The sequence below is a fragment of the Ursus maritimus genome, unplaced genomic scaffold (genome assembly GCF_017311325.1).
Source record: "Ursus maritimus isolate PB19 unplaced genomic scaffold, ASM1731132v1 scaffold_13, whole genome shotgun sequence".
In the NCBI taxonomy this organism is placed as follows: Eukaryota; Metazoa; Chordata; class Mammalia; order Carnivora; family Ursidae; genus Ursus; species Ursus maritimus.
Genome location: NW_024423675.1, coordinates 6,499,062 through 6,514,171, shown reverse-complemented (window position 1 = coordinate 6,514,171; position 15,110 = coordinate 6,499,062). Strand labels below are relative to the sequence as shown.

Genomic DNA, 15,110 nt, shown 5'->3' with positions numbered 1-15,110 from the left:
ACTTCCTTTCTCCACTCCCTTTTCCTCTGTTTCTTTTGCTAGAGCTTGTTGCAAACTCTTGGAAACATTGTTTGAACATAATACATTTGGATACTTTTATTCTTCCAGGGACTGTGCTGGGTGGTGCCTAGAGCTGACTGCTGTCGAGTAACAGAAAAAAGAAAAGTAGAAACCTTTCAAGAAATGAAAAGAACAAAGTTACCCGACCCGCGGAGGTTTTGAGTAACAAAAAAGTAAAAGGCACTTTACTTTAAGACACAGCTTATTTCACTTCCCTGGCTCCGTGCTTGGTATCTGAGAGATGGCTTGCATTGCCTCTGGTTTCTAAAAGATCACGAGGAGTACCGCTATATATACAATACTCTAAGTTGGGAGCGTTATTCTCGGATTGATTCTGCTCCACGAAAGCTGCGGTTGCTAAAAGCCCAGTGCCCACAGCAGCACGCACCTCTGCTGCCATCCGCGTCCTCCCTTTCCGAGCATCTAGCGAAAGCTGGTCGCTCAGAACCTGGAGGGAATCCTGGACCCGCAATCTGACTCCGCTCGCCGCCGATTGGCTCGCGCCCCGAAGCCCGCCCCCGAGGCCGGGGCGGCCTTTCCACCGGGGCCCGCCCCTCGGCCCTGGGAATCGCCGCCTGGCAGGCCGGCTAAGACTGCCAGTCAGCCCGAGTGGCGGAGGCTCTCTGCTCGGAGCCCCGCCCCCTCCCCCCTAATTGATATTATTGGAGTGTGGAGCAAGCGGCCGGTCTGCAGTCGGAGACTTGCAGGCAGCAAACACGGTGCGAACGAACAGGAGGGGGAAAAAATAAAAAAGCTAAACGTGGAGCAGCCGGCCGGAGGTCGAGCAGGGGAATCGATGCGAAAAGCGCAGTAAAAAAGAACCCACTTCGGAGCAAACAGCATTTAAAAAGCTACGACTCAACAGAAACCTAAAATAAAACCTGCTCATGCACCATGGTTTTTCAAACTCGGCACCCTTCATGGATTATTTTATGCTACATCTGGCTGTTCCGCTTTGCACACACCGGGGAGGCGCAGGCTGCAAAGGAAGGTAAGGTGATGGGAACGCAAAGTTTGTTCTGACTTATTTATTTAGCGGTCTACCTGCACGAGCCGGCTTGGCCGCGGGGCTGCCGGCCGCGCCTCCGGCGCGGGGCGACCCTCCCCCGCCGGCTCCCCGCCCCCTCACCGCTCTCGCTGCTCCCGGCAGGCAGGCGGCAAGCGGGGCTACTCCGAACCGCCTTCAGCCCGGGGCCCGGGGCCGTCCGCCCGACGGGAGCGGGATTTCTGGCGCGGGCAGTCCGGAGGGCGTGAGCAGCAACGGAGAGCGGCGGGGCGGCGTGGGGTGGTGGGGGGGAATGACCAGCGAGCTCGTTCTCTAGGATCGCAGGCAGGTCAGATCTCTTCCTCTAGTCCTCTCCTCTTCCTCCTCTCGGTGTTCGCCTCTTGTGGGGTAAGCTGTACGGAGTTAGTCGCGGAGACTGGGGAGAGTGCAGCTTCTAGTGTCCTGAGCTCGCCCGTCGCCGAGTCGGCTGGTGTCCCGAGCCTTCCCAGAGGGGCGTGACTTCTGTGAGCTCAGAACACTCGGGTTACTAATGAAGTGCTCACTGCGTCAGGAGGCGGCGCGGGCCTGCGGTTACGCTCAGGCCGCCGGCGCGGGACGCAATAACGCCGCGGAGGTGAAGCGAGGAGCGGTGCGCGCCCCGCGCGGGGACGTCTCCCACTCAGCGCGCACCGCGCGTGGGTCCCGGCGGCCGCGCGGACAGCGGAACTCATCGCCTGGCCCACCGGGGAGGCAGGGGGCGGGCTGGGGCTGTGGAACTGATAATGAGATGCCGCCTGGGCTACTACAAGTCCCCAAACGTCTGCCCGGCAGTTGAGTCCGAGTGGTCAGACCTTGCGAAAGACCTGGATCCTGAAGGCTAGTTCTGGGTGAAGAGAGGTTTCCTTTGGGCGGCCAGATATGCCTGTATATGGTTATTATTATTATTTTTTCTTCTCCTTTGAAGCACTGACAAGGTAAAATACCTTTCGGTGCCTGTAGTTGGAGCTGGGGAAAAATAAATCCTCTCAATGGAAATGTCTTGCTTCTTGAGCAGTGTCAAAATCTCCCCCCCCCCCGTCTTCCGGACTGTAAATCTAACGTTGATTTCCCGATATTTAAAAGAAGAATACTAATAATTGTTCCTGAAGTATGGAGAATGGAGGAATCTTTATCAGATTTAGGTCATGATGGTGATGTGGGGCGGGGGGGAGGGGTTGTGTTCGATACTGGTTCTCGCTTTATGTAGCCCTGAAAACTTAAGTGATTTCGTGCTCCTTTTTTTCCATTCTCTTCGTGCACCCCTCTTCTTTCACTCAAAACACCCCCCCCACCCAACGCCACGTCCTATTTCTTGAGCCAGCCTGACCTTCTGACCCCAGTTTCCACATCTGCAACCAGTGTTGACGCTGAACCCATTCAGAGAAATGTTCAGAGAAAACCATGACTCCGAGCTGTCGCTTACGCGTTAGCAGATGAACGGACGTCTGCCAGAAACACACACCCATACACACCAAAATGCACGTTTCCATTCGCATGACATTAGCGATTAGGAACATTCAATCCTGGAACCTTGTACTGATCGCTCCGGAATAGCGGGACCTGAGGAAAAGTTTGCAGGGCTGCGGCGGAGCCGGGCGCGCAAGCTCACGCAGACCCGGCAGGAGTTTGAGCTATAAATAACTGCATCACTAGGGGGAGAGGTTCCTGCAGCCAGAATGTCTCGCTCGCTTGCTTTTCTCTTCTGGGTGCAAGATACGTGAAGAGGATTCTGATTCTAGGAGGCTGAGTTCTTTAAATGCAGAAGTGAGATGTTTAAAAGGTGGGCGGGAGGGCGAATGCGCCCCGCTTCTCAGTGGCGACGCTCCCAGCGCGCAACGGATTTCAAGAGCTGCGGTTCTGGGAGCGAGCAAGCCCCGAGGGGCGCCGCGGCACCCAGGGGCGAGCGCTGGGCACCTCCTCGCGCAGGTGCCAGGCCTCCCGGGGTGACCGAGGGTGGATGGAGGAAGTTGAGGGACCTCCTTCCTCCACTTTACCCATAAGTGTTCTCTCGGGAGGTCGGTTCCCGCTACTGGGAGCGCATGTTTAAGTCAGAGTCTGACGCTTGGAGGCGAAGTGCAGCTGCTGTTTTTCCTCTTCGTAAATGCCGCCGCCGCCTCTCCCTCAAAGGAGACGCTTCCCGAAAGCCTCTCTCCTCCTCCCGGCTCCTTCTGGAGCTAGGGCGCCACTGGCTCCCTAGAGTGTCCAGGTCTGGCGGAGGCGTAATGGATGCTCGGCGCGGCGGGCGCGCCCGTCTGGCAGCCCCCGCCCCGCCCCGGGCCCCGCCCCGGCCCCCGCCGCCGCCGCTGCCGCTGCCCGCGCGGCCCGTAGGTGGCTGGGCGCGAGCGCGCCCTGCATCTTGCCCCTTGCCTTTACCCCCGCTCAGAGGGCTCGGAGTCCTGTCCTGTGCGCCCCAGGTCCTGGTCGGCCCCGGGCTACGCCTCCGTGGGCGTGAAGGGAGGATGGCGCTCCGCTGTCTGAGCGGGAAGGCAAAAGTGCGCACTTGCGGGTTTATCCAGAGAGCGGATGACGACGAGATACACTGATCACTTTAGAACTGCTTCTGATTAAACGCTCAGGGGCTGGTTTCTGTTTTGTTATTTGTTAGTTTGTTTCTCTCTTAACTTGTTTGCCATCACCACCCTTCCGCGGTCCCTGGTTCCCACCCTAGGCAGTGCTAAGGGGTAACAGAATCATCACATTGCTTGTTTCACTCTCCAAAATGACTGGAAGGTCACCTGGGTTTAAAATCCACTTGTCTCCTGTCAGTGCAGAATACAAAAATAATAGTAATAATAAATCATCTCCAAAGGAACCTGGAATCCATGTTGTTTCGTTGTGCTTACTCTCTATTTTTGAGGACAAAAACAAAATAAACTTTAAACATTACTTTATATAAATTAACTAGTCCAACGATTTATTGATGTTCCCAGTAAGAAATACAACTTGGTATTTTGAAAGTGTGCATTCCCCACCCCCACCTTATCTGACAGAGAGTCAAGTGTTTGTGACCGAGGTTTGTGCTTTCATGGTTTTCCCAAGAGTGTTAAGTGTAAAACATTTTTTACAAAAAAGTGTCTCTTTATCTATGTGTTTTCTGTTGCAGGGAATAACCTTGACTAGAGCGAAGGAGTTGAACACATAATCAAAATGTTCTTTTGTTTTCTTAGCGGAACAAATTTCCATTACCTTTTAAACGCACTTTTTTTCTCTAGTGATTATTTAAAAGTTCGTATAAGCATATATTTTATTTAAGTCCAAATTTTAACATTTTGCTGAGGTTGATGTTATGCATATTTACAAGCTTGGAAATATATTCAGTATTATTTCTGTACAAATTGATACATTTGTTAAAATGCTGTAGAGTCAGGAATATTTTCAAAGAATAAAAACTCATAACTGCATCAGTTCTAGCAGAGTGAATGCTTTAGGAGAGTAATTGTCTTAAAAAGCAATAAAATATATTGAATTGGAGGTATGGTATATATTAATGTGTAATATTTGAATACATTATCTTATATTACTATCAAAAGCATTTGTTACATTTATATACATGTAAGTGAATTGTTTATGCTTTTTGATAATATAAAAGTGGAATACAACTGTTTTTAAAAGTCAAGTCAGGAACAAAGTCAAGTCAGAGTTTAAATATATCATTTTGCGAATTAGCTAATGCTTTGAAATATTTGGAAATTAAAAAAAATAGAAATATTGAAAACAGATGTTTGACTAACCCAGAAATATATCTTGGAAATAATGGGCAATTTATTTTTCTCATGATGACATTGCTTGATATAATTTTCTATTGTATTCATTTTGGCTTAAGAGAAGACACCCTGTGGAAAAGTTTTAAAAAAATAAACTCCAGTTCTCAAAAGGCACTAGGAAATAGTTTTGGCATAATATTACAAATTAATGACTAGCTGAAGACAAACATGGAATTACATTTTATTATGTCATGTTATATCTGACAAAATTTGGAGTGCTCAATGGTTTATAAAATTCTTTAAAATATATAATTATTATAGAATCAATATACCACATATAATTTTTTACCCTTACTTTTATGATATTTTTCAGTTTTTAAACATATTTTAATATTTTGATTAAAAAATACCAAATCTAATATGGTATTTTTGCATCTTTTCTCCTTAAGAAAGGGGAATATACTTGTATCAGGTGGGTATTCATTTCATCATTCATTTACGTAAATAACTGTTTATATATCTTAGATCATGAAGTGATCATTATATAAAAATTAGATTCACATTAATAACTTTTACAAATATGTTTACATTTTTTATGTAACATTTGGAAATAAAACTTTCTTTTTCAGTACTACTGCTGGATTCTAAAGCACAACAGACAGAGTTGGAATGGATTTCCTCTCCACCCAATGGGGTAAGTGCTTCTCCTCATAAAATAGCGCCTTTTATTTTTTAAAGTAAGAAACAAAACCTCCCCCCCATGGAATTATTCACATTCGTCATATTTAAACTGTTTTAATTCTAAATGTCTCATTCAAAATTTTGTTGTGTTATAACGAGACATTGAGTTCTTTGAGTAAGAGAAGGTATACTTAGTACTTGGGGAAATGGATTTAAAAAAAAAAATCTCTATAACCATAACCTTTTGAGTTCTTATTGTGAGAGGAATCATACCTCAGGTTCCAGGCTATAAATGCTAACTAATTACAGGGAACATTTCCTTCACAAACTCACTTAAACCTCTTTAGTTGCTTTATACTTCTTAGTATAATCACTAGGTAGGCTGTATGTAGTTCTTTAAAACAGTATGTGATGTGTTTCTTCTTTTAAAAACAGTTTTAGCATCATTCAAAATACACTTTAAAAGGTAGCTAAAAGTATAATATGCTCCATATTTTAGCATGGAATTTGCTGTAAAATATTATTTGGATTCTCCAAATTTTTATCATGTGCTACCTGCTGTTATTAATCAGAAACGATGGCAGAGCATGTATATATTATAGTAAAAGTGCTACAGTAAATATGAGTAAAAGCTGTCCAATAAAAATCAATGAAAGTATAAGTAAACCCTAAAAATATTCTGACCATTACATTTCACATGTCAGGAAAGGTATATTATTTACTTAAATTTAGTTCAAGGTCTTTGTCTTTAGGTCTTATTTTAATTGTGAGAGAGGGCACATACCTTATCCCTATGAAGAAAGGGGGTTCCGAGAAAGGAGAGTATATATCTTATTGTTATTTAAGTTGATCTTCCTTACAGTATGAAATATACGTGAGGATATAAAAAGTGTAATATTTTACAAAGAGAAGAATGAAAATCTGAAAGGGATTTTTGAGTATAAGAACAGCATAAAATCAATATGTCATGAACTGGAAGTCAGTTTAATAATGCAAAATGTGAACAATGCAAATCTTAAAATATTCAGATTTTTTTATTCAATTAATATTTGAAAGATTACTTAAGATCATATTGTAGTTATCTGTATAGGTCAGATTAAATTATGAAGAAATGACAAGTATTTTAAAGATAAAGTATAAAAAGTGCACTGAGTTTAAGGTAGGAATGTCATACTTTTCTCGTAAGTGGAATAGTTTTCATGAGTAAAAATATACATTTTAGGAAGACATTCACAATAAAAAAGAAACACTTTTCTTACCAATGACAGATGTAGCCCATTTTCTACCATCCATCAATTAAAACAAATAGGTATGGAAGATAGTTTTTATCTCTAAGGGGAGCTAAACTGATACAAGATTGGGGTGATTGTAGTATTTCATCAATGTAATCCACAAAATGATAAATTATGACTGTCTGTGTTATCTTTGACTCAAATGGGCATTTTATCAGTCCAAATATCTTAACAGTTAACCCTACCTATCTGTAGGAATCAACAGATAATATTAGGAAATGATGCTTGACAATATTTTTTATACATAAAATAGATTGGCTTGCATGTGATTAAATATCTCACAGGAACTAACATGTTATTAAGATACATTTTTAGAAAATATTTTTGTAAGTATACTGTAAAAGCACAGTATCTGAATTAAGACTTCTTTCCTAATGGTGTAATTTGTAGAAATGATTGCAATCTCTTAGAAAAGTGAAATAATAAAACAAGAGTTGTGTTAAATGCATTTTGTAGTCTCACTATTTGTGATCTATACAATAGTTGTCTTGAAATTTTCCCCTCAGGAATACATTTTTAAATACAAATTAAAATTAACTGGGTTTCATAAGTAGTGAAATTGATTTTTCGTACATAAAACAAAGTAATATGATTGTTCTTGAAGTTAGAGAAAGGAAATCTTGAGATATGCCTTTATAATAATTGGCCTTGGTTTCTTCGGGCTGGGGAATTGTTAAAAAGAGCACATTTATCTTTAGAGCTTTTGATTTCTTGGTAGATATCATTATCAGTTTTACTTCTTTTAATAATTTCGATCTAATTAAGAGACTAAAATCTCCCCATCCAAATGGATGAATTTGGGTATATTTGGCTAAGTGCCATTCAGACAGATTATAAGCAGCTCACTGAAACAAAGGGAAGTATGCACATCATTAACTAGTCACAAACTCAAGTTGTGTTGAATAAAACCTGCCCATGATAATGGGTTCTTTGCTGCATTTGAGGACTTCGATATGTATAATAAAATTGCTGCAAATATATAATATCGTACAAGAAATCTCTGAATTATAGTATTTTGCTAATTTGTCAGTTTTCTAAAACACAGTTTTAAAAGTAGGTATTAATATTTTAAAGTATTTTAATAAATTGATTCTCTAATCAAGTTTTACAAATAAAACTCATTACCACATGCTTATTAGTTTATTTTCCTCTCTGCTTTTCTTGAAATGATGGTTTAAATATTGCATGCTGTGTGATTTTGGATTTGAATACTAACATTTTCATATTTGACATTTTATATTGGGGAAATGAATACAAGTAGATGATGATTTCACGATTAAGGTAGCCTAAACATAAAGTGGGAAGTTTTGTAATAGTGGTAAGAAAGGACATAATCAGCTGTTATGTTAGACTTCTAGGATATTTTAGGTGAAATGAATTTACTTGCTAATGAGTGGTATAGATATTATTATACATGGCTTAATAGTCTTTAAATTGTTGCAAATTCTGCTAAACTTATTATTTTCCCTTTTCATGAGAAATATGTTTGCCGTCGTATATATTGCATCAGCATATGAATGGACATTTTTAAATATGTGGTATTTTTCCTGTCAAAAAGCTTATTACTGAAATATGATCCAGCATGCTGATTTGCCATGTACATTTGATTGTCTATTGAAAGCAATTTATTTATAAAGATGAATCATGCTTTTATAACTACTTATTTATAGTTATGTGGCTTATGCATGGTATTATATATAACACCGCAGTAAATAAATAGCTCTGTAAAATGTGACTGCCTTATATCTCATTTTGGAAAGATTGTAAAAGATTTTGCATTGTGAATATCAACATGTTGTGGACTGCTTTTACATTTCGGAGCACTCTTGGCATTTTCTTCCCTGTGTTTTTTAGGTGCGCTAAGTTTAACATCAACACTTAAAATGTCAAGTGAGTTATCAGAAATTCTGCCATGTATCATATGCATATGCATTAAATGGTAATTTAAGTGATTGTGTTGTGCGCTTAGTCTATAAAAATTATAATCTCAGTGGAGACTATAGACATAAGCAAACATGTAAAAAGAAACACTAATACACTAGCAAACAGATATTAAACAAAATGAAATATTTATTTTATGTACAAACGATGCAGGCAACCTGAAAGATGTGCCGCTACCAGGATGAAGCTGAACTAAGAGTCCAGTTACTGTTAGCCAGGGTAGGAGTCTACCTGACTCTTTCGCAGATCATCATTTGTGCTATGCTAAAGAAGCCTCATGTACTTTCAAAATAAAAATGTTATTATTATTATTATTATTATTATTTTTGTTGCATGACTGATCACCTTTTTAAAACATTTTACAGTGGGAAGAGATCAGTGGTTTGGATGAGAACTACACCCCGATCCGAACCTACCAGGTGTGCCAGGTCATGGAACCCAACCAAAACAACTGGCTGCGGACTAACTGGATTTCGAAAGGCAATGCACAAAGGATTTTTGTAGAATTGAAATTTACCCTGAGGGATTGTAACAGTCTTCCTGGAGTGCTGGGAACTTGCAAGGAAACCTTTAATTTGTACTATTATGAAACAGACTACGACACTGGCAGGAATATAAGAGAAAACCTCTATGTAAAAATAGACACCATTGCTGCAGATGAAAGTTTTACCCAAGGTGACCTTGGTGAAAGAAAGATGAAGCTTAACACTGAGGTGAGAGAGATTGGACCTTTGTCCAAAAAGGGATTCTATCTTGCCTTTCAGGATGTAGGGGCTTGCATAGCTTTGGTCTCTGTCAAAGTATACTACAAGAAGTGCTGGTCCATTATTGAGAATTTAGCTATCTTTCCAGATACAGTGACTGGTTCAGAATTTTCCTCTTTAGTCGAGGTTCGAGGGACATGTGTCAGCAGTGCAGAGGAAGAGGCGGAAAACTCCCCCAGGATGCACTGCAGTGCAGAAGGAGAATGGTTAGTGCCCATTGGAAAGTGTATCTGCAAAGCAGGCTACCAGCAAAAAGGGGACACTTGTGAACGTAAGTAACCCGTGCTATTAAAATTCCACTTTGCATTTTTTTTCTGTTTCAGTATCAGAGATGTTGAGTCTTAATAGTTACTTAAACAAGTGCGTCTGTGCTACACCAGCATTTCCGATTCAGCCGATCTTAAGTGAAGTCACTATTGAGCTATCAATGATTCCCCCACAGTGATATCTGCACTGATGCTATGCAATAAATATTGGCAATAATGACACTTGTTACTAAGATTTAATTTGCCCTGTGTTTGACCTAGAAGTCCACAGTTGCACATTGGTCTATGAGATTTAAGAGAGGAGAGTGAGCAGAGAGAGGTGTGACAGTAATCAGGATTCAATGATAGGGGATTCCTCCTGTTGTGAAATCTGTAGTGTCTGGATTGTAAGTAGCAGAAAAGAGGAGGTTAAGGAGGCTGCTAATAAGAGCTCTGTTGACAGGGCACATACAAATATATTTCTAAACTTTTAGAGTTTTTTAAAAATAATGAAACTTTGATACAAAAATCATCAAATTTCACGTGGTAGATCTCTGAGGTTACTTCTGCCAAAGCCATATTTCTTTTCTGGACTAAATAACAAAACAAATGCTTTTCTGTTAAGTCCTGTTATAGTGGACCACATTTTCTGTGGAAGTGGGCCAAAGTAAAGCTTTAGTTACTGTAATACATCAGTTGGACGTTCTCTATGTTTTGAAACAATAATGCCATACGAATTAGTGAACCTTTTCCTTCGTTTTGTGAAACTGGATTTTCTCTTATATAGTATTCTGTAGCCATTGTAATTGGCCAGTATTTTTCTATTTAAAGCTATGTCACATGGACCTTCAAAATTGATAAGTATTTTTCTGGTTTTGGATATCCCAAAAAATTCTATAATAAGGTTATATTATTTATATATCTTTTAATTTATAAGGAATAATGCATTCTGAAAAATAACTTTTATATATTCTTTCAAAGCCATAATTTTAATAAGTGCAAATCCTAATTAATTTAGAAGGGACTACAACTAACGGTATTAACTTACTATACACAAATACTCTTCCATATGCTTTATATATACTAGTTCATTTAATGAAGTAGATTTCATTATCATGTCTGTTTTATAGAAAAAAAATTGGTGCTAACAAGGGTAAACTGCTTGCTTGTAGTTACTTTAGGAAGTACTATCTGTCTTAGCTTAGAATCAAATTCAGGGCGCTTTGATTCCCGAGCCTGGGCTTTTAGCAACAATATTGACCTGGTTTCTGCACAAAGCAAGGAGAATCCTAGCAAATATTATACTGTTTCATTGCTTAATTCAAATGTCTTGCTCTTAGTAATTTGGTATATAAATCATATTACTTCCCCATAAAATTCTCATTCTAATAGAATATTTAAAGAAATAATAGTTTAAAAAATATTCCGATCTGTGTTGTCCAGTACGGTAACCAGGAGCCACATGTGGCTCTTAGGGTCTAAAAATTGGCTATGCTGAATGGAGATGTACTATAAGTATACTTTGCACACTGGATTTTGACAGCTTAGCACAAAAAAAAAAAAAGAATGTAATGTATCATTAATAATTTTTATGCTGCTTACATATTGAAAGAATCAAAGTTTAGATATGTTGGGTTAAAATATAATGTTAAAATTAATTTTGTTTCTGTTTATTCTTTTTTAATGTGGCTGTTGGAAATTTTAAAATTACATACATAGCTCATACTATATTTCTATTAGACTATTTAGATGGAGTAACTGAGCAAATATATTTTTCTATCCTGATTGAAGAGTTAAATACTTCATGTGCATGGCCACTAGTGTATAAAATACCGAAGACCCAGCACTCAATTGTCATCCATGCTATAGCTAATGCTGTGAAGTGAACTCCGGGCAAAACAGATGCTATAGGTTTGGGTTCTAAACTATAGACCAGTTTATCAGCTTCCTTTGACACCCCTTTGAAGGAGTCAAACCTGTCATACCCACTGTCCTCTTTCCCTCTCCCTTACAGTGGTAGGATTTCTTATTGAGTAGATCATCCTGCAGCTTCCATAAATGTGGAAATCAAAAACTGATGAAAATTTATCAGTACTAGTAGGCAGAATGCTATACCACTGGGGAAGTGTAGAAATATTCTTAGTGAACTAATCAATTCAGTGAAAGGCAATGTTCTTATTGACTTGAAAATAATTATAATAAGAAAATTTAAGAACATACTATTACACCTTAGCTGTAAAAACAGCCAATATGAGTTGTATGCAGATTTTGATTGATGTGAAAGTGGACTTTAAACTTTTGAACAATTAAAAATGGGAAATAAAATAAGTAAAACAGGAGTATTTACAAAAATGCCCAATTAAATCTGCCTAAGAAAAGTCTAGGAAATAACATTAAAATTCCTGCTCTTTTAAGGCTTAAAGATTTTTAAAGAAAATTATTGTATTTTTTTGTATCATTTTGTGTAATTTGACCTAAATGATTTCTGCATTTATTTGTTAAAAACAAACAGGAACTGTTTGCTTTTTATACTTACAAGTATAGAACTTAGTGAGAAAAATACTCTTTAACTGCAATAAAGGCATTTACCATGAGGAAAGACTCCCAATTTCTTCCAAATCAGCAAAATAATCTCATTAAATGTGGTACTATTAAAATTATCCACATTTATTTATTTCAGTTTCAAGAATTGGAACCACATTTGAGGATCAAAGTTATTGTCACCTGCAAACCACACTCAGGTAGTTAAAAATAAAGTAAAATGACTTCACTGTCGTCTACATGAATCCCGCATTGAAATAGGTGGAATTAGGTATTAGAAAGAGTTCATTAAAAAAACTGTGATTAGTCATGATGCCTCCTTATGGTTCAACTGAAGGAGTATGTGTGCACTGTTGTAAGTCAAGTAAATTGTTTATGACATAACTTTCTTAATTTTTAACCTAGGTGATGTTGACAAAGGAATTAAAGACCTTATACTTAACTACGGCACTATGTTCATTTGCAAAAACACTTCCCTCCTTGGCATAATTCCAGGGCATTGCTGTGAGAGTACTTGCCTCTGGAATTAATCCAGGCCTGCCTTTATAGTATTTCTCCTGTTTCCTTTCAATGATCCTGTTAAGAGTTTGAAAAAAATTCCAGTCCCATATTGAGGAAAACTGAAGTGTTTGGGAGAGGATGCTAGTGAGTCCCTAGCCAAATGAGGGTGGTTAGCCACTTAAAGGCAAGTTTATCAAGGCACTTGTAGAGTGGAAGTCCATGGTGATATGTGTTAGAGTATAATTTGAAATATGAACAACTGTGAAAACTGATCACAGTTTTGATTAGTTGATGTAAGAGCCTTTTTTTTTCTTCAAGAAGATTTTGAAAAAAACAAACCCCTCAATTTTGAGAACCAAATGTTTCTCAAGTTTACTAATGTATGGAGAACTTTTATTCTTTATTATAATGCTTTCATGAAGACATCTCTTCAGTCTTTGAAAAATATGTAATTCCAGTTGGTTAGCAAGCTTTTATTGTTAAAAAGTCATTTAAAAAAAAATTACCGTAAGTTGTCATAGCTTCTGTGCAAACTAGCAGATTATATTTTACATATATAAATATATTCAGAAGACTAATAAAATTGTATTCCGAAATATATTTTGAAATTTCTGGAACTTCTGTATAATTTTATTTCATTTAAAAAGTAGAATAGCATTTGTCAAAGTGTGGAGCTTAGTATTATAACTTGGGTTTGTATGGGTAATTTGCAATTTACACTAAACAATCGTGTTCATATTATTGATTAGTCCTTACCTTATCACTAAGAGATGGAAAGTATTATTTTTTCTTTCTCTTAACCTATGAAGAAACTGAAGCTCAGGGATATTAATACGTAAGAAAATTGGGTAGGAATCCAGTATCCTGTTTACCAAATCAAGTCTTTTTTCCACCACTGCACTACACTGCATCCTAAAATTTGTCCTGAACTTCAACCAATGGATGGATTCTAGTTACTGAAGAAATGGTGAAACTTTGTTCTAAGTAAGGTGACCATATGCCTCATTTGTCTGGGATAATTGTTCTGTTAACACTGCCTCTCTTTGCTTTCCAAAGTGTTCCCATTTGGATGATAAAATATATGGTCTCCCTAACTGTAAAAAATCCAAGGATGTTATGCAGTTCACATGCACCTATATCAGATCGTAGAGATGGGATCTACTTGCATTATTTATGTTGCTTAGTTTTGATTTTCTGAATTAAAACAAAAATTTAGGAATTTCTTTTTTGATGATTTTAATGTGAAGGGGAATTACAATAATTTTAGATTTCTAATTTTTATTATAAGGAATTTCCCTAATAGTTGCTTCCTAATATTTTATATTAATATGTTAACAGGCTTGTCATTATTTTATTAACATATAATTAATGGACATATATGTAATTAAATAAAAACATCGATTCAATCTGAAAGCATTGATAATATTAAAATCTGTGTTGATTAGATCTTTGAAAACCATGTTTTGGTTTGTTTGTTTTTTTTTTTTTTCACAAAAAAGTAGCACGTAATTTCTACTATCACTTTTTTATGAAAACAAATAAGTCTTCATAATATATCTTGTTTATAATCAAATATAAACAGAAAAGTAAGATACACTACAGGATTAATAGCTCAATGTAGAGTCACAGTTTTCAAATTCTGGCTCTATGACATACCAGATGTGTAAACTAGGACAATCTCTCTAAGCCTTAATTTCCTTAAGTATAAATAGGGCTAATAAGAATAGTACCTTCCGCATAGGGTTCTTGTTAGAAGTCGATGAAATAATGCATGTAAAAACCCTAAGAATAGTATCTGGGACATAGCAAATAATCAATGAATGCTTGCTATTATCTTGTTACTAATAATGCAAGAAGGAATTTGCTAAGTAAAGAAATCTCATGGCAATGAGTGAATGAGGATAGACCTTACAGGCCACAAATAGTTAAATATCCTTTAAGCCAGTAATTTCATCCCTGGTAACTTATTGGAGAAGATACTTCAATGACAGAAAAGAATTTTTTACATAACCTTTTCTTTCTCCAGCAAGGTATACGATTGGAAATATTGGAAATAACCTAAATGTCCAAAGTTAAGTGCATCACCTTGATTGAAATTAGTCCTTAAAATATCAGCCATGTGATATAGGAGTTTTAAATTACTCACTATTAATAATTTTGAATGAAAATTAAAGAATAACATTTTGCAGATGCCGATATTTAGAATATACAAGATATACATAGGGAAAAGAATTGATGCAAAGATAAATAACACAATCGATGTTTCAGACTGGTGGGATCTTGGGTGATCTTTGGTTCTCTGAGTTTTTAAATTATGTTGAACATTGACTTATTTTTTAAAAATTTTAAGTTATGTG

General features: G+C 37.9%; 1 protein-coding gene across 11 annotated transcripts in view; it reads left to right on the top strand.

Annotated features, from left to right (window-relative positions):
• The first annotated feature begins 939 nt into the window (after nt 1–939).
• The window catches only part of EPHA7 (EPH receptor A7), a 158,791-nt gene continuing 144,620 nt past the window's right edge, over nt 940–15,110 (top strand). For 7 of the 11 annotated variants that reach the window (XM_040627548.1, XM_008705040.1, XM_008705039.1 and 4 more), the window contains exons 1-3: nt 955–1,051; nt 5,418–5,482; nt 9,068–9,737. In XM_040627548.1, the coding sequence (XP_040483482.1) occupies nt 955–1,051; nt 5,418–5,482; nt 9,068–9,737 (832 nt within the window). Of the gene's footprint in view, nt 1,052–5,417; nt 5,483–9,067; nt 9,738–15,110 lie in introns of those variants that run through there. The other 4 variants (XM_040627551.1, XM_040627552.1, XM_040627550.1 and 1 more) reach the window with 2 other exon arrangements.